This window comes from Atractosteus spatula, chromosome 11, assembly GCF_055471065.1.
Source record: "Atractosteus spatula isolate fAtrSpa1 chromosome 11, fAtrSpa1.hap1, whole genome shotgun sequence".
Classification (NCBI taxonomy): Eukaryota; Metazoa; Chordata; class Actinopteri; order Semionotiformes; family Lepisosteidae; genus Atractosteus; species Atractosteus spatula.
Window position 1 is genome coordinate 1,350,532 of NC_142716.1, and position 24,920 is coordinate 1,375,451.

General features: G+C 46.3%; 1 protein-coding gene across 2 annotated transcripts in view; it reads right to left on the reverse strand.

The window, feature by feature from the left end:
* Positions 1–5,804: 5,804 nt before the first annotated feature.
* Positions 5,805–24,920, reverse strand: part of znf644b (zinc finger protein 644b) — a 32,701-nt gene continuing 13,585 nt past the window's right edge. For both annotated transcript variants that reach the window (XM_088927785.1, XM_088927784.1), the window contains 5 exons: positions 13,119–16,118; positions 11,855–12,424; positions 8,449–8,574; positions 7,984–8,086; positions 5,805–7,249 (listed from right to left, as the gene is read on the reverse strand). In XM_088927785.1, the coding sequence (XP_088783911.1) occupies positions 7,060–7,249; positions 7,984–8,086; positions 8,449–8,574; positions 11,855–12,424; positions 13,119–16,104 (3,975 nt within the window). In that variant the 5' untranslated portion in view covers positions 16,105–16,118 and the 3' untranslated portion in view covers positions 5,805–7,059. The remainder of the gene's footprint in view (positions 7,250–7,983; positions 8,087–8,448; positions 8,575–11,854; positions 12,425–13,118; positions 16,119–24,920) is intronic.

A 24,920-nucleotide genomic window follows, 5' to 3' on the forward strand; every position in this document is an offset into this window, starting at 1 on the left:
CAGTAAACGAGACACGTATTACCTGGACGAAAAGACGGGCAGTTTGGTATAATTATTACATAAATATACATATAATAATGCTGAGGATATTTTTGTCTTGAGAAAGATCAAGATCGCCTACTGAAAAAGATTCTTAGATACTGTACCATACTGCTTTAAGATGAAATACATAAATTAAATGGGTCTTTTTTTTTTAGAAAAGTATAAAAACAATACTTCGCCAAATAGGGCGGTTACACCTGCTACACGTCTGTTAGGTCCCGGGTTCGACTCCGAGCTGAGTCACTTTCTGGGGGGAGTTCGCACGTTCTTCTGGCGTAGTCCACAACGGAAGAACCGGGTTCCTGTAAGAGACTCGGGCGTGCCGTGTCATTACTGGGACAAGCGACTCTTTGTAATGGACGGGTGGGTATCGTTCACGTTTACCGTTTATACTCCTTTAGGCCAGAGCCTTGCGATCCGTAATTCGAACACTTTTAGTTCCTGTTGCTCTCCTGATTGTTTAATGGGCTAATGACGCCCTTTGATCATTTTAGCTCTGGAGCTCTCCTAGAGGTTTTTCCTTGATTAAAAACGCGAACTTCTGAATTGCAGCTTTTTAGGGGTATAAATAGTTTAAAATGTCTAATTAATCATAATTAAAGTATTAGCTAATGTTAGCTACTGACAGTGTAGCTGGAAAGGAAGCCTAGAGACTTAGGGTTTGTTTGCAACAGGCCACGTTATTAACAATGTGTTCCCTCATTAATCCGGAGAATGCAGATCTAAAAGACATTTCCCTTCCACAAAGAAAAAAAATATACATGAATTAGCCAACACCATCGTAAACGCAGGGTGTGTTTAAATATACATTTGTATAAATAACCTAAAATAAATATTTCATATAGTTTTCAATTACCATTTCCCTCGTTAAAGTCTGCAGGCTACGCTCTACTAAATGTAAGTGCAAACGAAGACCTGAGCTCTCTGGTCTTCACGCTGTGAAATACAGCGCCCCCTGGCGTTCGGCTCCGGGCGTGCACGTCTGGTTATGAATATTTACAATAAAGCTGTTCAGTGAGTCATACTGCAAACACTGGCAGGCTCATGGCCAAGTGTATTCTGGAAAACGTGATGTCCTTTTGATTGGTTTAAATCATTCCAAACTGTCCTCGGTTTGAGACGATCAATTAACACTAAAGAAACGTGCTGAGAACTAAATTGTCACACCACTTATACCAAAGGACCGGTGGAGATATTATTATGCATTTCATGTTTAGCAGTTATTTGGAGATCGGCGTTGTGCAGCCAGAATAAAAGCGAGACACCTCGCAGAAAAAAAAATGCCAGGGTGACGTTCCTGTTTTTTTCTCTCCCTCCTAATTACAGATACGAGTAACGGCTGATGTAACCCGTATATTAGCTGAATCAATGCAATAATCTTGTTCCATCATCGTCTTGATGTTGATCGAAGCATAGAGAAAGGCAGATACCTTGACTATTTAAATGTTGTTCTGTGTGTGTGTGTGTCCTCTGGGGGAGAGCTCAACATCAGTTCCCTGCTCTTCGGAAGTACAGTAATTACAGAGGGAGAACTATGCCGCCACGCCTGGTTGCCCGAACCGAACCGCACCGGCAGCGCCCGGGTCCTGCAGCCGAGCGCCGAGAGATGTTTTATTCACTGCCGGCTGTCTCCGGCCCGTCTTGTCCCCGCTCGCCGTTTCTTTCCTGTATCCAAATCACATCTTTTCGTCTGGTGACTTGACAAGCCTCCCAGTGTAGTGAAGTAAAAAAAGGAGGTCAGGTTGCGCCTGGAGGAATGAGGGGCAGCTGTTCGGTGACCAGCTCCCTGTCACACCTACATTTATTCCGAAAGGCGTTCTTTAGCGAGTAATTAATAGGAAATAATGGCATCGCCAGAGGTGCCACATCAGTCTAGAGCGCGTCGCAGTCTAACCGGGACTTTTCACAACTATTATTTTTATTATTTTAAATGACACATAAGTAATGGAACTTGCTATTGGAATTGACATCGGCCACGGCTCCCTACTTCATAATAGCAGACAGTTTGTTAACACTTCGCGGGAGGAAAGGATGCAACGGCTCTCGGATGTATAAACAGTCAATTGCGGGCTGTCATTTCGGAAAACACTTTTCCCGTCCGCAAAAGGAATATTATTCCACTTGTCTTATGTTGTTGCAATAAGCACACCCCCCAACGGTTTTGTATATTTTCCTTATTACATAAGACGCCTTTGAACGGCTCAAGGGTTATGATTTAAATACACACTCCGTATTTCCACTTAACTCCCTTTTGCCGTCTAAATCATATAGTCCTGGCGAACCGCGTGTTTGGAGAAGGGGTTTAATTCGGAATCCCTCCGCCCTCCTTGACCGCCCTTCGTGCTCACAGTCAAGGCGTGAGGCCACGATGCAGTGTCGAGCGTGTGCCAGTGTTTAATTGCGGTGTTGCTCGGGTACACGGATAGACGCATAAACTACGATGCCCAACCCGGCTGCGGTGTGGAATTAAACGCATTTAATACAGCTGTAAATAATATTACACTTCCATGTACTCCTTACTAATTTACAATATTTTTTTTTGTCGTTTTGAAATACTAATTATCTAAACGGAGCGCACTACATCGCATTACTCGCCTGCCCAATTAGCGAAGACAATTATTAAAATTCTAGGCCTAATTATGGCTCAATTTAAGGCCGGCAAGCTAGTCTATAATTCAGTAATTAAAATCCTATCTGCCCCCGTGCCTTTAGGGTAGCGCTGAATTGAACCCGTCAGCCGCCGCACTGAACCAAACCAGCCAGGCGTGTTGTGCAACATGACCCCGTATTGTTAAGACTCGTCAACACATTAACCTGAATTCCCTGCAGTCATTGTGATCGGAATTGGCACTTTAAAGAAAGAAAAGAGAGAGAGAAAGAACGCAGAAAAGAAAAGGGGAACAGGAATGAAAAGCAGTTGGCATTTTATTATCGTACGAGAAACCTACATTAATTAATGGCCTTAGCGGGATGTCAAAAGTTGCCCCGAGCTTTTTAAAGTCTTGATAAAAATGTCTGGTTAATGTAATCTAGAGAAAGTAAGCTTATTACTCATTAACCTTTGGATTTAACTCTAATTATTACTAATGGCAGCGATGTGTTGTAAATGTGTATCTTGTATGAGTATTTTTCTGTCAATGGAGGTGAAATAATACCATTCTGGCTGGACTGTAAAAAAAACAAGAGCATGGAGACTGGACGTTGGACGTGTGTTTAACAGCAGTGAAGTTTCTGTGGGGCTCTGCTGACATCCTCCTGACCTCTTCCAGCGCTCATGCGTGTGGACACCGACAGCGGGTTTCATGAGCTTACAGCTCATACAGCCGCTGCCGAACGGACCAGCCGAGGCTGCGGAAGGATCTGTTTGAGCGGCCAGGACGGCGATTCTGGGCCGGTCGTGGGCAGCGATTTCTGTTGCCTTTTTTGATGGCTGATTGATGTCTTCATCACTCCGGAGCTCTTCTTCCGTGCAAGCATTCCCACTGCGCTCGCCTCTCCTCATAAAAAAAATAAAACCTCCTGTTTGCCTGACAACGTCGGGTGTAAATAAAATCACATGAGAGAAAAAAAAAAAAGTTCCCCTTCCAGTCTTCTCGGGAAGCTGACGGGGCGGATTCTGCGAGGTCACCCATTAGTCGGGCCTGACCCGGTCTCTCTTGTCTTCTGCTCCCCTATCAGGGTGCGTTTTGCCGGTATGTTCTTCCTGCCGGTACCGAGGCCGTGTGGAGACTCTTCCCCGCTGTCCGCCGGAACAGGGGGATTCCGCCCCGCAGAGATGGCTGGGAGCGTGTGCACGCATGCACCAGCACGGCAAGACGATGAACAGGTACAATAAGCGCCCACATGCCGGCACTGGCCAGAGAAGGGGGCGATGCACTTCTCTGGGCCGGAGTCTTTGCGCCTGGATGTTCTCTGCTGTGTCCAGGAGTGAATAATTGATGCGAGGATAAAAGTGTGAGTGTTCAGAGGCAGCTCTGCCTGCGCCTCCCCCCCCCCACCGAGCATGCCCTGTACCTTGTAAATGGCCTTGCTCAGAGTCTCCTTGGACAGCCGGTTGAAGTGCAAATCTGTGTTCTGACTTGTTCCTTGTGGCTGCCAGCATGTTTCCCTCTTGTCAGCAGCGATTGACTGGCCAGTCTCGCCCTTGTACAGCAACTCTAACAGCTCATTGACAGAGCAGTGACACAGCCGGGCCCGATAATGGAAACCTATTGATTTTCCCGGATCTCAGGCACTTCAAAATGACCGGCCAGCTCAGCGTGATCAATTGTCCTGATCTCCGAGTGACGCCCGGCAGCCCTGAAGAAAAGTTTTCTGTCGTTGAAGGGGTTTTCTTATAAACCCTGAGAACTCGAAGGAGAAAAAAAAATATTCAGGATTCGCTGGAGTGATCACAAGCAGGTGTGAGTGCTCGATAAAAAAGCCGATTTGCTTCAAGTGTCAAAAGCGTCAATATTGCCGAAGCCCTTTTCACTGCTTTAGCAATATTAAGGACATATATGTGCCAGAAGGCGTTCTTAATAACCACCTAAGGCCGCCGTATTCAAGTGGAAACGTGCCTAAATCATCGCCTATTGCTTTTGCCGACTGGTTTTACCAAACGGGGAAAAAAACATTTTAGAAAAAAAATCACTATGCTATTTTCTCACTTTACCATGCCCACTAATTACCTAACCCAATTCAAATTAATGCGGAGGGGGGGGGGCGTATCTTTTTTTTCTTCCTTGCAATAGGATTACTGTTATATAGAGTTTTAATAAAGTCCCCCCCCGCCCCCAGGGGAGGCGCCCTGGTGCTCGGGCTGCCGGGAATGGGCTCTGCGCGCCCCGGCCGGCTCCGGCCCCCCTGGCAGATGGCAGGCGAGGGTCCCAGGCCAGGGACGCGCTGCGCTCCCTCCCCAGCAGCTCCAGCGCGCTGCCGCCGGGAGGGAAGGCCCGGTCATGCTGCCGCAATCTCATTAGAACCTTTTTATTTATTAACCCGCAGCGCGGCCCCCGGCCTCCGCGGAGAGCGCCGCCTGATGCGGCCAGGGCCGCTAATGAAGCCACCAAACAGCACCATTACTCCCACAGAAGGAGCATTAATGTCCCCCAATTCCCCCCAGACTGACGCGATGGCAATTGGATTGTACAGCTTTGATCATGAGTTTAAATACTGCCCCAGCTAAAATGCTGAACTGCAGGATTAGCCCCCTTTCCACTGATCTTGAGCTAACCCATTGAAAGCGTTTATTAAATTGCAGCTGTTCCAAAATTACCGGTGTGTTATGGTTCTAAAGTTTTTTTTAAAAGTCACTTGAAGTCAGAGTGCTTCAACAATGCCCACATTCACCGTGCGATTCAGGAAGATTGATGAACTGGTTTTGTTTTGATCCTGTGTCACTGTTTACCCCCTTGTTTTAAGGGAAATAATTCAGTGACCCAGTAAAACACTTCTAAGTAGTTACTACTTGGAATGTCAACAGAAAACTCAGCAAATACCCAGGTAAGCGTGGAAATCTCCCTCACGCAATCAGACTTGCTGCCTGTAAACACCCTCTTCCCCCAGCACACAATGGACTTGCCCACAAAGGACACCCCTGTCCATCAGACAGAATGGTCTTGCCTACAACACATGCTGCTGTACAGTCTATTACTAGATTTAAATAATAATACCATTACCTACACCTACAGATGGTAATGCCAATATAAAACATGCAACAACATCTCTCCAATAAAATCAGTGTTTTGCAAACAAGTAAAATTCTTAACACAAAGCAGAAGAAAATTTTACCTTTTTTATTTCAGCAAAGGGGTGCTATATCTACAGCAGGAGGCTGAAGGATTTACACGGTGGATACCGCCATTTCAGTACATCCAAAAATTAAATACAAATGCTTCACTTGTTTTTGTTACACTCACTACTCCGAAACACACACAGTTTATTTTTTGCAATGAAAAAACTAAAACCTTTTATCTTTTTTTTTTTAATTTAGCATACAGAATGAAGAAATTTCAGCACCATTACCATGTGGTTTACGTGTATAATTATCTGTAGATGACTCTGTTCATATTTACCTGCATGTGTCCTGAAACAGTAATCAGAAAGGTAGTTTTCACATAAGGGTTTCTTAATAAGAGGAAATATTATAAAAACAGTATTAAACACCATTACAGAAGAGTTTCCGCCACAGCAAAACAATACAAGTTTGTATTTTTTACTTGCTTAAATGATCTAATAGACATCAATGTCTAATATAATTCAGGAACTTATATCAGTGAATTCTCACTGTTTGTACCCAGCTAGCCGTGACCCTGAATCCAACAAGCTCTTGTGCAAGCAATACGTGTGTGAACTAAATCAATGCATTTTGAGTTAGTAAAAAATATTTCTATGCTTAGAAAAAAGACAAAATCTTCATACAGTCCTGTAAGTTTATAAAGGCTGAACAGCATGATCTGTCTTCAGTTTAAATCTTTTTGATGTCGGTCATCGTGTGCTTAATGTGAAATACAAGAATTTACACCACATGACTGTTCACTTTATTGAACAGCTTCTGCCTGTACAGTCCGCGAACAAACATCCTGCCAGTGTTTCTGCAAAAGCAGCATCTCTCCGTGCTGCCGCCAGCCTGCCGGGATCTGAGGTACGGGTTGTGTCTTTTGGTAGTGGGTTTGCACTGTCGACTGAAACACAAACTGAGAAAAATAAACGACCGCCACGCTGGCGTCTACCCCTCACAAACGGAAAGATCGCGTGAAACCCCGCCAAAAACGCACTCGCTTTCGAAATCGTCTCTCGACGCCAGTAAGGCCGAGCTACGCAGCCCTCAAACCCATCGCTGTCCACTTCCACTTCCTCAAGACATCTTAGAACAGCCTTCTATTAGTAATTGTACAGTTCTTGTAAAAGGACAATAAGACGCCTCTATAAAAAGGGAAGGTAAAGTCTGTCCGCATTATAAAAAATTATATTTATATGTATATTTTATGTATACTATGTACATATGCACACTGATGTGGCTCAGTAGCTCTCTGCTCAGGAGGCGGCCTGCGGCACCAGCAGGGGCGAGGGCTCGGGCAGGGCGGGCGCGTCCTTGGGCAGCGAGGTGACCTCCACCATGCCGGCCCCCGTCCTGGGGACGCTGGTGTTCATGAGGTGGCGCTGCAGGTGCTTGATCCAGTCCTCCTGCACCGACAGCGGGCCCTGGAACACCAGGTCGCAGAACCTGCTCCGTGGGGGGAGGGAAGGAAGGAAGGAAGAAAAAAAAAGAGCAGTCACGTGGCCGGAATTCGCAAGAACGCCGCAGGTCCGAGCCCCCCCTCCTCCCCTGCGGCGGGGGTTAGGGCAGCTCGCTCCAAGCACACCCCCGCCCCGCTCGCCAGGCGTCTCAGCCCCCCACATCACCTCCTTCTACGGGAGCAGAAGCGCTGGGGAGCCACCGGCGAACTAAGCGAGCCAACTCTGGGCCTGGAGCGGTGCAGCGGTTCTGTTCCAAACGACCTCTGGATCGAACTACGCTCCCATGCAGGCAAGTATTCCAGGTCATCAGAAAGTGGCGAGCTGATGGGTACCCATACAATCCGCGAGACTGGAGCTCCTCGGGACAGGAGCTGGAGACCCCAGTGCGACACCACAAAGATGTCCCACTGATGTCCTGGGATTGGAACAGCCGGGGGGAGAGAGGCTGGCCAGACAGGCACACTATACTCGTTCAGCCCTGTGGTGCCTGAAGCGATAGAACTGCAAGTGCTGAAGCTTTACCTGCTGCTACGCGTGTTTTTTTGTACGTGTGTAGTATCTACTGAATGAAAATACATCCTGGGCTCTGCGACACCATCTTGAAACCACACTCTCCCGTCTCACTTGAAGGTCATATTTTACTGCCACCTCATGGTCATTCTGTTTCCCTGCGCTGAAAGCTGCTCAGTGCGAAAACCAAGGTCAGAAGCACAGCAATACCTGCACGTCAGCCTGTATATTTCGTCCGCCGTGTGGGGCAGCGGGAAGACCTTCTTCTTCGGCCCCGGCCTCGACCGAGGTTTCTTCTGCTTGCAGTCATAAGCTACAAGAAAAGTGTTTTTTTTGGGGGGGGGGAAAAAAAAAATTAGGAACCCAGCCACGTTGTTGAAGCTAATACCCCGTCTGCATTCAAGACACACCTGGATAAGACCGCTGGATCAATTACCCTCTATCTAGCAAACAGAGCAACCCCAGAGGGTCTGAAGAAACCTCGCTCTCCTTTCACCCGGGACATTTAAACCACGGTCCTACAGAATTCTGTTCTACAGAAGCAGCGCTCGCTACGCTTCTAGTTTTCATCCCCCCAGACCGTCGTCTTACAGCTCAGTAAAGTAGACCGACGCCGGACCGTTACGCGGGGAGGTCTTAACGCTCCGCGAGAGCCGCTGCAGTGGAAACTCTTACTGGTTCCTTCCAGGAGCGCGGCCCGTTTCCTCCTCGCGTACGCCCGCAGGTGGTTGGACAGGCTGACCGCGCTGGGGAACGTGGTGTTGCAGTGCACGCACACCTTCTTATTGAGCTCGTTTTTCTCTGAGACACAAAAACAAAAATCCGGCATGTTAAATCTTTGAATATTAAAGATGGATTTCATCACAAAAAAAATAAATAAAATCAGAGCACAAGCACATCAAAGCTCCGGCAGGCATTCCAGTTCTCTCAACGTACCCAAACTACAAACGCCTTGAACATACACACAAGTCCCTGCATTAAAATCCTAGGTTTACTTTTTTAAACTTGGTTAGCGATTTTTCTTTCATGTTCATTACTCGTGTGGCCACAGTCCTCTTCTCACGTCTGACTGAGTCTTCTCCATCTGTATTTCAAAACACAAACCTTTTGAACAACAACTGCTTGCTGTAAGACGACCAATTTCTTTCTCTCACTGTAATTATCATTTACACTGCTTTTATTCCACGTAAAGATGGTATTATTTGGGGAAATCCTACAGAGCACACAGATTAACAAGTTAAACTGCAATTCCCTGACTGCTTCAATGCTGCCTTCCATCTGTTTTTTTAGATTTCGTTTTACACGGGGAATCATTACGATACAAAAAAAAAAGAAAAAACAAAAGATGACATTTGAGGAAGTGCTAAACTGTTCACTGCAATCTGCAAATTTTCCTGATGTGTGACTGACGCGTGTCAACGTTGCACGTCACACATCAATAGGAAAAGGCAAAAACGTTTCAGGGACAGAAAAAGGGACTTAAACGAGGGAGCGGTGTGCGCTCTGGAAAGATAAACTTTAAAGTTCGTCGTCTGCGAACCCCTCGGGCCCCATTCCCAGGCCAGCGAGCTGCTTATCGTAGGGAGGGACAAATCCCAGGGGAAGGGCAGGGGCAGGCGCAGGCTGGACAGGACTCTCCTGCACACCCGCACCTCCCCATCACAGGGAAAAGTCCTAAAACACAGAACACGAAAGCAAGCATGCCGAGTCAGCCGGGGATGGCAAAGAAAAACCGATGCCACACTTTCGAATGAATAACCCCAGACTGACACCACAACAGGCCCCAGATTCCCCGTGAGGGAGCAGGACACATCGTCACAGCGGTGCCGAGAGCTCTGCGCCAGAGACGCCAGGGAAACCGGAGAACAAGCGTCTCCTGCAGTGCCCGTGCCGGGTGGGATCGCTTCAGGGATTCAGGATGGCCCCCGTCTCCGTGGCTCTTCCATGGACCGGCATCCCAGTCCTGCTGTCCGGGACTCCGGGACAAGCAGCCTCACCCGGAGAGGAGCTGGCTGAGCCCGGATAGCGGGAAGGGACGGGCTGCTCTCCGGTAACGTGTGGAAGATGTGATCGACCGGAGCGGACGCGCACAGGAGTGCGCAGAGCAGGGGACACCAGGCACTCGAGGATGCCGGCCGGGATGACGGAAAAAGATGGAACAACTACAGGGTGTTTTCGTAAAACCAGCGACAACGACAAGAATAAGGGACTCAAAAAAACAACAGCGTTGCCTGCTTTCGCACCTGCTGAAAACACATCTGTTACCTGGAAATCTTTAGCTGTCTTAATGATGGGCTAAATAAAGGCAGTTACATGAAGACAGCCTGCTGGTCCATTTATTATGTCTATACAAAGGCAAAAGAACATGCTACAGGCTGTTCGCACAGTGCTGGGGTTTCTCCTACACATCTGAGAACGACTCTCCAGACGTGTATTTAAAAGCACTCATCTTCAGCACAGCCCTCATAAACAAAAGACAGGAAGCACAAAGGAAATTAATAATAAAAACACACACATCTCCACACACCAGTGGCATTCTGACCTGAATTTAGAAATATATTTTGTAATTGGGTGTGCAATGGAACTGCCTGTTTAGCAAGTAATTTGTTTTACGCTCACTAGCGGTCAGACTGTCCAGTCCTGTGCAAGATCTGTGAAACATGAGCCACAAATTGCTGTCACAAGTTAACCTTTCATATCAAAGACACAGGATTTCGATAAATAGTGAAGCTGCCACTGGTTGGCAATATCCAGCTTTAAAGGCTTTTCTTCTTAACACTGATGTTCAGACCGACTCTCTTATCTGGACAGGTGCATACCACAGGTGAGAACACAGCACTGATGTGGCCCCACCCAACATCAAAGTATTCAAAGGCTTTTAATCCTAATTTTAAATAAAGCTGATGATGCCTGTTTTTTTATGTACACATCACATTAATTTACCCAATCGCCACATTTTGATTTCTGGTGGTTATTTCACCTCAACAAACCATTGGTGATTTTGAGGTTACACAGTAATCCCTCCCATCACACACACAGAAAAGAACTTTAGAAAGATTAAAACTACACTACCTTAATGAAAATGTGCAATTCAAAATAAAGTCCCGTAAACAATGAAAGCTGTCAAGGTGTTAAAATATACTAAACAGCTGTGAGATGAGACTCTTTGTTTAATGCTGCGGTATGCTCATTACGATTGATGTGCGTGCTATAATGCAAATTAATTATTGGAGCTTCTGGTTCCCTTGTCTTCGTGCGAAACAAAAGAACAATCAGCTTAACATCTGAAATAACACAGGGAGAGCAATCATTACTAGTTTCTCAGGTGCAATCCTTCAAGCTAGTACTAACATAGCCTCCTTCAGTCTGGTAGCCGTCATCACTCGTCTACCAAACACAAAACCCTCGATGTTCTGGCGCTGTAACTCAGAGGAAAAAACACAGGTCCAACACTGAGCTCATGACACCTCCCTTGTCTTTACATGAGCACTGCAGTGCACTATGGGAATGAAGGAACTAAACACTGCATCTTCGTTCTTTCCTTCAGAACCCCACAAGGGGACCGATGAGGTACAACCACGCAACCCAGAAACCTGAACACGCACAGCCCTTTGTTTTCTGGTCGCGTCCATTCTGTTCACTTTTAGTGCTTCAAAACACATTCTCCATCTCCAAACCTGCTCAGAAAAGCCAGGCCATGATCTGCTGGCTTCCTTTCACTGACAACATGGGGCACCCTGACGATCACAGGGCATCAAATGCCTGTGAAACACATTTATTCATCTCGATAATTACAGCCACGCTGCACGTCTCCATTTAAAAAGACAAAATACTTGTCCGATAATGTCCTTTCACTGGTCACCTAACGACCCCAGAACCAGCAGGACAGAACATGAGATGATCCAGCAGGAAAAGGCTCAAGATTTCACTGGCTTACAGCTAATCTAACATTAAAATGTGATCCAAATAGAATCCCAGAATCAGAAAACGTGTGGCTTGTTAAGAGCATGAGACACCTTTTTTTTGCCCGGCTTGGAAGACACTCATGTGCTTTGCAGAGGTGCTCAGGTGCGTTCCTTACCTGGCTGCCAGGTGAGCTCCGTTTTCACCGTTGTCCCAGTGCTGCCATCTTTGGGAGGCGAGGCAGCGAGCCGCTTCCTCGCGGTCTGGGAGCGATTCTTGCATATCTCCATCTCCTCGTCCTGTCTCCTCTTCTTCAGGAGCTCGATCAGAGTGCTCGACGGAGAGCCCTTCTCCTCGGGGTTGGCCTCTGTCCGCTGTTTTTCCAAGCCCTCCTCCTCCTGCCGCGCCACCGCCGCGCCCCACGCCTTCCCGTCTTGGCCGGTGTGCTGGATTTTCACCGGTATCCCGGTGGGCGACAGGAACAGACCGTCGCTGCTGGCGAACTTCTGGGACACGAAGGGCCGGGAGAAGAAGCGCTTCTTGCTGAGCACCTGTAAGAGGTGCTTGTACTCCTCCTCGTCCTGCATCATCTCGTTGAGGATGCAGACGGGGGATTTGCTGGTGCTGGAGATGGTCTTCCCGATCCGCTTCAGGTGGCCCCGGACGTGATTGGACAGGCCGGTCTTCGTGTCGAACCACCCCCCGCAGAGGGGGCAGGTGTGCTCCGTCTGCGACTCGGGCTTGTCCACTGGCGAAACACGAGGGAGAGAGTCAACACAGGAACTCAACACGAGATTTCATACTGGCAAAACCAGACCCGGAAGCAGGAGGAGGCTGTTTGGCCCATCTCGTCCACATGGTAGTCACGTGGCTAACTGATCTGAGGATCTCATCCAGCTGTTTCTTAAATGAACACAGAGGACTGGCTTCAACAACATGGACGTGTAGTTTCGTCCATAGCCCCACATCTATTTGGGTAAAGAAGTGCGACCTATTCTCCGTTTTAAGTGCAATTCCACATACTTTTCACCCGTTTCCTCTGGTTCAGGTTTCACCATTATCTGAAGACATCTGCTGGGTTGACTTTGCCAAAAATAACATGAAGTCTGTTGCAAATTCAACAGCATACTATAAGAGATCGTAGAATTCAATCCAATATACAGCAAGACAATGGGACCAGCTAAATCATCAGATTTAACATTTTTGTATTTGTGTCCGAATCGCACCGATATAAATCAGTTTGTACACAGATGGTACTGATACCTTACAGCGCAGAACAAAAGCCTGCGCTATGTTACGTTACACAGAAGAACGGATTTATCAGGAAAAGCAATTCTTTAAATTACATCACTCTCCAGGCAAACTAGTCAAGCCACACATCTTAAATACAACCCCAAAACATCCAGTTAGATGTAACAACAAATGGGGAAGAAAGCTTTTACCTTTTTTAATGCGCCTCACTGCAGTGATTTTCCTCCGGATGCGCGGCTTCCTGTCCTGAGAAGCGACCTGCTCTGGCGACACGACGTGGCGCGCGTCGTAGCTCAGCCCCACCCTGTGGAGATGCCCGCGGACGTGGTTGGACAGGCCGACCCCCGACTCGAACAGCGCGGGGCAGTACGGGCACGACTTCCTCTCCGTTGTGAAGGGGGACACATCAAACGTGGGATAGGGGTCGCTGTGCAGCGCCAAGCCGGATTCGGGCGCCTCTTCACAGACTTCGGTTTCGATACACTCCTCCTTGACCCTGACTTTCTGGATGGCATTTGTGTCTTTTTCAGCGCTGCCACCACTCTTCTCAAACACGTGGCTGGTGGGGCCCCTGTCGTCTTTAGACGAGGTAAACCTCTGTCTACGGATAAAATAGTTCCTAGCGTACGGGTTTTGCTCATTTTCATTACAATCCAAGAAGTTTGCCGTAGCCTCGCTGGTATAGTCGCTGAAGTCGTAGTTGTCTTCCCCAGGGTCCTCAGCCCCATCATTCTGCTTCTGATTTTGTTCGGGTTTGGGCAGGATGGCGAGAGTGACTTTTTCTGCAGCATCTGAATAGGGAGATGTCATTTTCCTTTTGTTAGGAGACTTCCTGCTGATGGACCTCACCCCCCCTAAGTTCCTGCTGTCAGAATCCTCACTGTCGCCCTGGCTGTGGTCGGAGTCGTAACTAGGAAAGTAGATGCTGCCGGACTTTTCCATTTTGGGGGCTTGTAACTTGTAACTGTTGGTGTGTGAGCTCTGCTTTTCCAGGTTTATTGGAAACATGCCTCCATATTCATGCTCCCCGTCGCTGTCTTCCGCATACGGAAGACCTGTTGTAACATCAATTTTCTCGTTCTGTTGAAAGAACAACTTGTTCTGCTTCTCATTCTTGCGAGAAGATGACAACTGGCTCGCAGCATTGCTAAGACTCCATTTGGTCAGTTTTGAGTTCAAAATGCCTTTCCTGGCTTTCTGCATGTTTTTGTTCTTTCTGAATAGGTCAGAGAAACCATCTGACAAGAAGGGTGTTTCTGACCGGTTCCTGAAAGCTGGCTTCTCCATGCAGAACTTTGGCTTCAACTGTAATCTCGGCAACTCAATTTTTTGCGACTTCCCTGCAAACTTCTGCTGCTCAAATGCTGGGGCTGCATAGTCATTTGTTTTGCCATACGGCGGACAATCATGCTCTTCGTGATATTGCTGCTGATGGATAAGCTCAACGTGCTTTTTCAGAACGTTTTTGTTCAGAGTGCTGAAAGGGCATATTTTACAAGCATAGGAGACAGACTTTTGGGAACGGCTTAATAAACCATACTTGGCTGCTAACTTCTGACCTTTTGTGTAATTCTTCTGCATGAATATATAAGTGGGCTTCAGTGTTGCACTGTGGGCACTGACCTGGTGACACTCCAGTTCATTCTCTGTCACTGCCATGAAGTTGCACTCGTCACAACAGTAATACCTTTTATCCTTCTCGTGCGTTTTGGCATGCTGAACAAAGGTTTTGGGGCAATTTGTTCCAAAAACACACTGTGGGCACTGTAATCTTGCATTCCTGCCTTCGTCCTGCAGTTCATTCATTCCTTTTATTTCCTCCATTAGCTTCTCCCTCCTCTCCTGGTGAATGATCATGTGTTTCAGCAGAGAGTTGCGATCGCGGAAGGAACGCCCACACTCCCTACATATGAAGGGCCTTGGCACATTAACATGACGGAACTGATTATTTCCATCTAAGTGATACATCATATGCCTGTGCAAATGCTTCTTCTCTTTAAAATTCACATTGCACTTTGTGCAAGGGAAAAATGAGGGCTCCTGCTCAGCCCCCAGGCCTGCCGACGGCTCGGTCTTGATCGGTTTCAGTTTGCCTCCTGCAACGGGAAGGCCTTCCGTCTCATCGTCGTCGTTTTCATCAAGATGGTTTTTTGCGGGCGAACTTAAAATCAGCTGTTTGATGGCTTCGACGGTTTCACTGGGATAGTTCTCGCCTGACTTGACAGACGACTCTGCGTGGGGTTTTTTCCTTAAGGAATGCACCTTCTTATGGGAAACAGTGTTTTGAAAGCCCTCCTCATACTCCGGGGCACCATCCATTTTCGATCTTTTGGAGGCGTGGTTCAAGTCAGACCAAACGTTCTCAGAAATGTCGTCCATCTCTACAATGTCCATCTTACGCTTCCTCCTCCTCTGGCCGCTAGGCTGAGGTGGGGCTTCTTCCTCCTTCTCCACGTCGTTCTCATCGTCATCCCACAGAAACCGCATGAACTCCTTCTGAGGGTCCCAGTTCAGGTCATGGCTTTCGTATTCATCCGAGGAGCTTTCGGAAGACTCTAGGGAGAAGTCCCATGTACTCCCATGGTTCACTTCCTGCCGGGTCTTTGTGTGGCTGATGGGCGTTTCGTCGGACGTCTCCTCGGACAGAACGGTCTCCTCCGCCTTGGACTGCTCTTCCACGTCGCACTTCTTTGCCCGGCCATCTTTCTGCGTGGTCAGCGAGTCGGGGACAAATCCCTTCACTGCTGGCTGTGCAGTCTTCTTAGTGTCCAATTTTGTAGGCATCTCATGTTCATTAGGTGGCTGCAAAACGTGAGGGCTGGAGGTCTTTGACGATGGTCCTGTAGCTTGGGTGTTACTCAGCGACACACTGGCTTTCTTTAGGGTGCACAGCTTATCTGAGGTGGTGTGCGAAACAGGTCCATTAACAACGGTTTCTGAAGGCAAGGTACGCTCTGCAATGGAAGCAGCAGGGGCACTACTATGTACAAATAGAGCTGGCTGGGCTCCATTTAAGGGTTTTTCATAAATGTCTGAGGACAGCTGCTCCGGCAGACATGAAGCATTGTTCTTCAGAGATGATGTCTGAGTCTTTAATGACACCTGAGTGATATCTGTACTGTCACACGCAGAGTCTGGACTGGGCTCCTCGTTGGCTTCCTGCTTCAGATCAGCCATTCTTGCAGTTACTTCTGTAAAAAAAAACCGAACAAAACGTAACCGCAGATTAAAATGTGTTCGTCACCAGCCGGTGCAATTCACAAACTCTCTTTACATGCTTCTGCAAGCCATTATTTACACCAACTCATTGATAGTTCTAAGAAAAAAAAATCATTTTCAGCTTTGAATTATTTTGCACAGCAAAACAATATTATCTTTTTAACTAATACTTCAGCGCCTCGTTTCTCAGAAAACAGACTTGCATTGTTCCCGTCACATTATTATTCAACACCCATTTTCGCCATCTCCATTCATAACGTACCCTGCTGTTAGCCCTGAATACTCCTGCGAGGACTTTAATTACAAGAACATAAGGAATCCACACCTTTGGGTTACAACCTTCCTGCTTCTGCCTTTAAAACTCTCAGCTGTTGCTAAAATTGACCAATTTCCATGGGAACAAAGTACACCTCCAATGAGATCATATTCCATCTTATCACTCTAAAATGGTGATAAAACAGCTCCCAGCACGAGCCTCTTGTGTTAAATACTTGGATCCTTACAAGTGGGGACATACAAACAGGCGTTAGAAAGCAGGACAGATTAACCGGTGTATCAGGAAGAAGACGGGGTCCCAGCGTAAAGATTTTTTAAAATAAAATGTGGCTTCACCGCTGCACAGATAACAGAAACTTCGTAAAAGCCGTAATGACTTTCTAACGAGCCCTCACAGCGCCAGATTAAGCCGACTGAGCTAGGTGAGGTGATGATTTCAAGTTTGTGTTTTTTTAATGTCCAAGCTTGTTATCGTCACACAGCTAGACAAATGTATGCTCAGTCGATCTGACATCCTATACTAGCTTTTCTCAACAGGAAGCAACGTTGCTAACGAAGTGGTAAATTCAGTGTTAATGAGTGGCTTCACTGTTACCACCTCAGAGGTAAAACCTTCCGTGCTCCATATTCCACCCATCTGTTCTTGTGTTAGGGGTTCTGAGGAGGAACAGACGCTTCGCATTTAAAGCAAACTTCACTGCTACCCTCTGAACAGCAGGGTGGCAAGCCATCCGAATATTATGTCTGCTCTCAAATTACAGACCTCATTAACGGGCTTGCTATTCAGAAGCCTGCACAAGTTAACATCCTGCTTCCACGCGCACCGAACCACAGGGCTGCGATTTATTCATTTATTTATAGATTTATTTATTGAGCCGTTTTTCAAAATTAGCGCTTTGCTTGAACAAAGATGATTATCCCGTTTTTTTTTGGAACGGTGATCAGCAGTTCAAGCCTTACACGTTAGAATTACAAGAGGCAATTGATACAAATGAGGTGCTTCGTGTTGTGATAAACGAAAATGTAAAGGGGTTACTCTTTCATATTATTACATTACTCCATAATGTAATATTCTAATATTCCAGTTTATACAATTAACTTAGCGCACAACTGTTTTTAAACGTTGGCAGGGCTTGAAAGCGCTCGTGATTAAGACACGCTGCAAACACACCACAGCGACGAGCTCCACGATGTCACACTCATCTGCTCTCCTTGTGCCGCTGTAGTACGAGCAGCACACCGCTAACCGGCCCGGAACTCGACTTCTTTCGGATTTAGATCATGTCCTGCAGTTCTCCCCAGCGCCAGGCTCATCTCTGCCATGGAGCGCCGCAAAGGAGAGAGCAAATGTAATTCATAAAAACCGCGGCGCCACCGCACCACCACCGATAATGCCCCTCCGAAAAAGTCATGTCTGTTCATTACAGCTAATCCTGGCATGTCAGGAAACCAAGAGGAGAAATGCGAACGCAATACAGGCTCCTTGGCTGAAGTGTTATTCTTACCGAGAAATCTGTAGCTTTATCTCTGATCACTTCGGGCTCGGACACAAAAACCTGGTTTGCACAGGAGCCTGATGAGACCTGCACATGCCAGAATTATTTTTGCTTTCACCAGATTTGGAGAAGGGAGCTACGTGGCCTGTGAAGGTAAATGGTGCAGACAAAATGCATTGTTCTTCCAGGGGAGATATCTACTCCTCTCACCCATTCTACAATCCCGCCTGCCATTTGCAGACCACTGCACGTCTTCCCAACTTGGGAATCTCAGATGTCAGTGTTTTTTTTTCTTCAAACTATCAGCACTTGCAGTAACACCCATATTACACTTCATCTTGAGGTTACCGCAGAAAAAATGAGGTGATAATTGCATATTATCATAATTATTCTGTAATCCCTCAGAGCAAGCATCCTGGGATATTCAATAATAAAAAAGAAAGTATGAGCTGCCTGTCATTAATCCCCAACCAACATCATAGCTTAGAAAGATTACCATTGCCATATCAGAAACAAAGGTTTCTGGTTTTCAACAACCAGTTAAGTGTACCATGTTGAAACACCTGTGATAGAATCAAAACACAATCACAAGAACTTTTAAGTTAAACATTAAAAATCCTGTTGTCCTCACCTCCTTGTTCCTATTTTATTCTTAGAAGCAGTTTATGACTCGAGTACAGCTTTTCTACTGTATATAATAGTGCGGTATGACATGAACATTAGGCAGTGCCTTATTTGTTTCTTAAAAGAGTTTATCCATTGAGCTGGGATTCATAAGAGGAAAAATATATCAGGCTATATTTCATAACAGAACAAACGCCTGACCCCTACAGTGCTCTCCTTTGTAATAAACAATAATTAAAAATATTATTAATTAATGTACTGAACACTCAATTTCAAAACCACAGAAACCGAGGAAGACAATCCGATGGAGTGGTGGTATTTTCCTCATGGTTCACGGTGAGAGAGATGAGAGAGAGATGTTTACAGCCTTGAAGGATAGAGCTGATTCAGTGTGTCAGAATGCATGCAAACATGCCAAAGCACAGCAAGGACAGCAATCAGTCCTGTTGTCTTTCTACCAGACCAGCAGCTCCGTGGGCACAGCAGGGAAGACCGCCGGGGTCAGACACTCCTCCTCGTCCAAACGGCACAGCTCAGTGTCGAGAGACTGTCCAGCAACAGCTTCCGGAGGTCGTAGGAGTTTTGACTGCGAGCCTCCAGAAGGAGACCCTTTCACGTGCGGTCACACTAAAGCCCAGTACTCAAGAGGGCAGCTGTTCCAAAGATCTCCAGCGTACTCATTCATCAAGAAAAGAGGTGCTTCACGTTTCTCCTTAACCTCATTTACAGCACCGGTAACGGCCGCCTCCAGGAATGGTGCCAATTGCTGCCAACTGGTTGAGAACTTGAGAAAGTTATTATGCTTGGCGGTGCTGAATCCTCTTCCAGCTCCCAAATCAAATAAGATGAGGAAAGGCTCCTGCTACGATTAAAAAGATACAGCGGCTCACACCGCATGAAGAAGTAAGCTCTTTCTAAAAGTGTTACAGTAGAAAACGAATGGGAAAAAAAAAATCACACACCACAATAAAATACACTTACATAACAGATTTTCTCTCCTTTTGAGAGGTCACATGTTCGGCTGTTTGTGACAAGATCTTATGCAGAATCACCCGTCCTCTCATCCTCAGCAATAACCTGACCGTCCGAAGCCTTCGGGAACTGAACACGCCTCGTTTCCACATCTCCTGCTGCGGTGTGCTCAGCGGCCGCCCGAAGACACGCCCTCGTCCCGCGGCACCCTGGGCCTGCGTCTCGGTACTCCGTCCCCAGAGCGCCTGGCATCTTGTGTTCCACCCACGTTTCTTAACTGCTCTACCTATTCAATAAACTACAGAACCATAATGCAACGGCAGGGACTCAACGCCAGCGAACTTGACATTCGCGATTCGGTCTGGCTGCCAGGGTCTTTAATGGAAGGAGAGCACAGCAGGATGATGAGAATCTAACTCCCGAGTGAGCCTCTCCCTGCCACCTGCCCAAGAACCCAATATCCGCGTCTCAGCGTGGACTTGTTTTCATATTGTAATGAACACTCCTCGTTCTGCGTCAGCAGCTGGACACGACTCACCCACCGTTTTATCACCCTTTTCATTAGCGTGAGGCTGCTGATCACAGAGGCAGAGAGAGAAAGTGCAGGCATCCTCCGTATCTGGAAGAGGGATTCACGTTGCCGATTTTAGCAGATTGTTACTACTTGTGACTTGTGACTAGTGTTAGCTACTGTTAGCTTTAGTTGATCAATGTTATTTTAATTAACTTAAAGCCTATGTATTCATAGTTTAATTACCATATACGGGAGGGTTATCCATGTCTTTTAACCATACATATTGTAGTATGTTATGAGGTGGTCTAGGGGTGGACTTGGTGACATGTCAATATGACCGTTTGCGATTGGTTCTCTGCACCGAACCCTCGTGAATGTCGAGACCCTTCTGATATCCAAGGCTGAAGCTAACATCTGGAATAATTAATTGTGAAAGCCATTAAGAAACATGCCACACATATCTAGCTAAGACACTTATATTTACTGTTTAAGTGACTCTTCTGTTTTGTTCCCGTCAAAAAAGAGTTTGACACTTCTGCCTTAGAACAATAAATTAATAACAAACAGGGCCCTGCCCAAACTCTGGTTTAACTATAAGAATAACTGCAACTTAGTTACTGGAAGAGTAATATCCTGTAAAAGTAATTATACCCCTTTAATAACTGCACTAATGTAAGAAATCTGATTGTTATTTTTCCATGACGCTAGGACACAGAAACAATGATCTGGAATGAGAAAACCACAGCGGCACAGAGGTGTTTCACTACAGGTGCTCATGCAGAGCAGAGGCAGGGTCTCGTGGAGGTGGAGCAGTTTTCTGCATCCCAGAAACTCCAGGAGCCCCAAACATTAAAATTAAATGATTAAAATACCTGTCAATGAGCTGCTTTCTTTATAATATCGTCTGGCGATTTCATGTATGTTTCATCGGGAGTTAAATGCACATCGGCTCTTGACGAAATGTCTGTGGTTCACATCAATCTACAGATTAATCAGTCAGCCCTCGAACTTGGGTTCTCCCCCATTTTATTTCCTAATGCTGGATACGGCTGCCTTTACTCTCACCCAATTCCATCTCATTTATTCGTATTGTACGTTTCTCTCAGGCGCTCATTTAAAAAAAAAAAAGAAGAGAAATCTTCTTTAAAAAACGTCACGGGAGCAACGCTGAGAAATCTCCAGACTTCTGTTTGCTTTCGGCAAACTGGCTGCAATGTCTCAGGAAAGTACAGAAGCACATAACAGCGGACCGCAAATTTGGGACAGAAGAAAGGGATAAAAAACAAATTAAGGAGGAGGGCACCTGAAACTGTCCTTCACGTTTCCTAAATGCTCCACAGGGAGGTGGCAACCGTAAGAAACGGTAAGTCTGCACCAAATTAATGGCACAAGGTAGAGATCCAAGACTAACAAGCATCTCCGCAAACACCCTGCTTTGTGTCACAGGAGAGGCGACCCCCCGAGGGGCCCCCCTGCACGATCACGGACAGCGTCACCGGTTTTGAAGGACAATTTCCCAACCTCCTTAAAAACCACCAGAAAGGTTCTAAAACAGAGGGGCCATTTCGCCCTCCGTGCCTGTTTGGTAGATAGTAGCTAACTGATCTGATTATCTCACCCAGCTGTTTCTGGAAAGAAGCCAGAGTATTAGTTTCAACAACATGGCGGCACAGCTTGTTCCACACTCCCACAACCCTTTGGGCAAAGAAGTGCTTCCTGCCCTCGGTTTTAAATGCACTTCCATATAGCTTCCCACTTGCACCCTCTGGTTTGTGTTCCACTGTTCGTTTTGAACAAATTTACCGGGCTGACTTTGTAAAGACCTTTCAGGAGTCTGAATACCTGTAACAAGTCCCCTTGTAATCTTCTGTAATCTGCTGTTCCAAGACTAAAATGTCCAGTTCCTTTAGCCTGTCAGTGTGGGACATTCCCATAAGCCTTGAAACATATCTGGTTGCTCTTCTCTGGACCGATTCTATGTTTTTCTATAACCTGGGGACCACAACTGTACACATGATTAAGAACATTAAGAAAGGTCCCACAGGAGAGGAAGTCAGGAGATACACACAATATTCTAAACGAGACCCTGCTAGTGAGTTATAAAAAAGTTTTAATATTGCCGTTGGGGTTGACTTTCAAAACTGAAAGACAACATTTCATTGCCAGGGGAAGTGGTTTTCTCTGAAGGTTTGCTGAAGGCGCAGTTACAGTGAAGACGGGCGAGATGCTAGGGAGGCAGTCAGCTCCGTCCCTGTGATCCCTGGGCTCCGAGTCTGGCCTCAGACCCTCCGGCTCCGGAGCAAACCGCTCCTGCCCCTGCAGGGCTGCTGCGAGAGGTCTCCGAAACAAGAGCGCTCAACTCCAAATCTGTCCTCCTGTCGGGAGAGAATCTAATTTAACAGGAGAAGGTTTCTTCTGTCTTTATTTTAAACAAGTCAAGACCTGCAGGACTCACAGCCTCATGAACGCTGGAGCACAGCCAGACCCACAGCAAAACACTGGCTTGCTTGACGAGTAACAAAGGAAGAACTGAAACACTCCGGCTTGAAACTCTACACAATGGCCGCCCAGCACCGTTCGAGGCAACGTGGAAATTTACCAAATGGAAAATAAGATGGTGGCTGGGACCACACTGGTTTTTAACAAGTGAAATGAACTGAAAGACAAAAAAAAATGTGTTTGTTTTTAAATCATGTTACCTTGTCCAGCTCACAGTTCAAACAGCAGCAGTTCAAACAGTGAAAGAAGAGCAACGTCTTTCAAAAGCTGTGAATCAGCCAGTCCAGAGTTCAAAACAGGAGATCAACAACGCCACAGAAAAAAGGTTTAGGATTGGGATTCTTGTTCCTGGGACAACTCCAAGCTCAGAACACGTGATGTTAACCGGAAATAAGCACCGTGTGACCCCAGACAATGGAATTTGTCTGCCATAATATCTGCTCGTAACTGAATCCACCTGCCAGCCATAATTTACTCCAAGCAACAGCATAAAACTATTTTTACTTTCTACCAACTACGCCACTCTTCCTCTGTACTCTTCAAAAACGCTTCAGACTCCCTGTGCTCGGTTTGCGATTTGTCCTCCACGTGACGGGAAGAGCAAAAACACTTTTGAAAAAGCAGTTTATTATAATCGTGCAGATCGGATAGTCTTTCTCCCGAACCAGCAAGATGATAATGGTGAATCCAGGCATGAGCAGAAGAACGCATGAAGAACTAAATTACGCAGTCGGATGTCTGGAGCTCTTTTGGTTAATAAGACTGCTTATTAGATTCAGTAAGCTACAAAAACCTAATTAAAATGGAAAACAGCAGCAGTCTTCAATCCAAGCAGGCCTTCAAAAATGACCAAGAATAAAGAAATTCCAAGAGTTAGGCAAAATGTAGAAGACCCAAGAGCTACACTGGCAGGTAAAAACAACTGTGAAAGGTAACCAGTGATGCCCGATCATGGATTCCACAGAGGGTCCTAGTAAAGCAGCATTCACTGCTCGGCGTGCAAGTCTGCTCCACACCCCCACAACTCTAGGTGTACAGAAGCAGTCTCGGGTTGATTTCAGATGCTGCTCAGATAAACCATCCACAATGTGACAATGAACTTCTCACTCACAGGACTGCTATAGGAACCATCAGAGTAAGGCAAGAAATAAATACAGTTTTCTTTTGACTCGCCGACTGTAGTTCTGCTGATAAAAAGAGATACGAGATACATTCCCTGTGATAAAAGGGGACAGCGAACAAGTGACAGTTCAGCTAAGACAGAAGTCATGCTCAAGAGCAGGCAGGAACATCAAACGCGAAGTTCACAAGGAGCCTATGCAGTTGTCTTGAAGGAGGATTTCTGGTGCGCAGAGTAGATTATATCTGTTCAAAATGCTGACATGGCCTAATTTGCTGCCTGTAGAGCATGGGAGGATTAAACGATATAAACTTTGAAGCTTTACACAATACCTTTCAAAATTAAACGGATTAAGAATGCCTGTCTGATCGGGATTTCACAAGGCTTTGTTAGTATAAAACTGCTCTTTTAAAAATGCACCGGTTTTAAATTTCACATGCATGTGACACTTATTTCAACAGTCTTCCTTTCAAACTCAGGAGAGCAGCAGGCACTGGAACTTTCCCCACAATGTACAATGTTGCTCAAGAGCGTTTTGAAACCTGTAAAAATGTAGAAAATTCAAAAGGCGGTATTATCCAGAACACTGTTGCATGTTTATGGTCATTGGCTTTTATTGGTGCTCCTTCCCTCCCCAAAACACCATGATGAGGAATAAGAGAAGGTGAACTCCACAACGAAAAACAGAAGTGACGAGACAGCCTAGGGGTTCGCCACACGACACACCCGGAGTCTCGGGGCCCGTCCCTGCTAGTGTCTCTGGAGCGATCAGTTACACATTTCACCCGAACCATTTCTAAATGAGAAAAGCACATAGGATTTTTCTTAAGGACTTTTACAGTTACCCATAAATCACCTCAGTTAGAAGTGTAACAGCTGCGCAGCTAATTAAATAATGAAACTACGTAACTGAAAACTTGGTAGTAAAACATTAGAAGACACTGGACACTCCAGGAATTTCGTTTGAGAACCCTACGCTACACAGTTCGGAAGGGTTTCATAACTGCCAGTTACCGTCTGACCCACACAACTGTCACAGAAACACTCTACAGCAGGAAGCTGCCTGGTGAGAAAGCCAGTCCAGAGCTGGGATTAGCCAACAGTCGCCTTTCAAACACTCAGATCTCCTTCAACAAACAGACTGAGGATATTTGGGATCAATTAGGCTGTATCGAGTAAATAAACAGATGAGCCCTCTTGAGGCGCTGTAAAAAGAAGAAAAGGACTTGACTGGGCAGCACTGAAGGGCGCAGGCATGTGCAGCATCACTCAC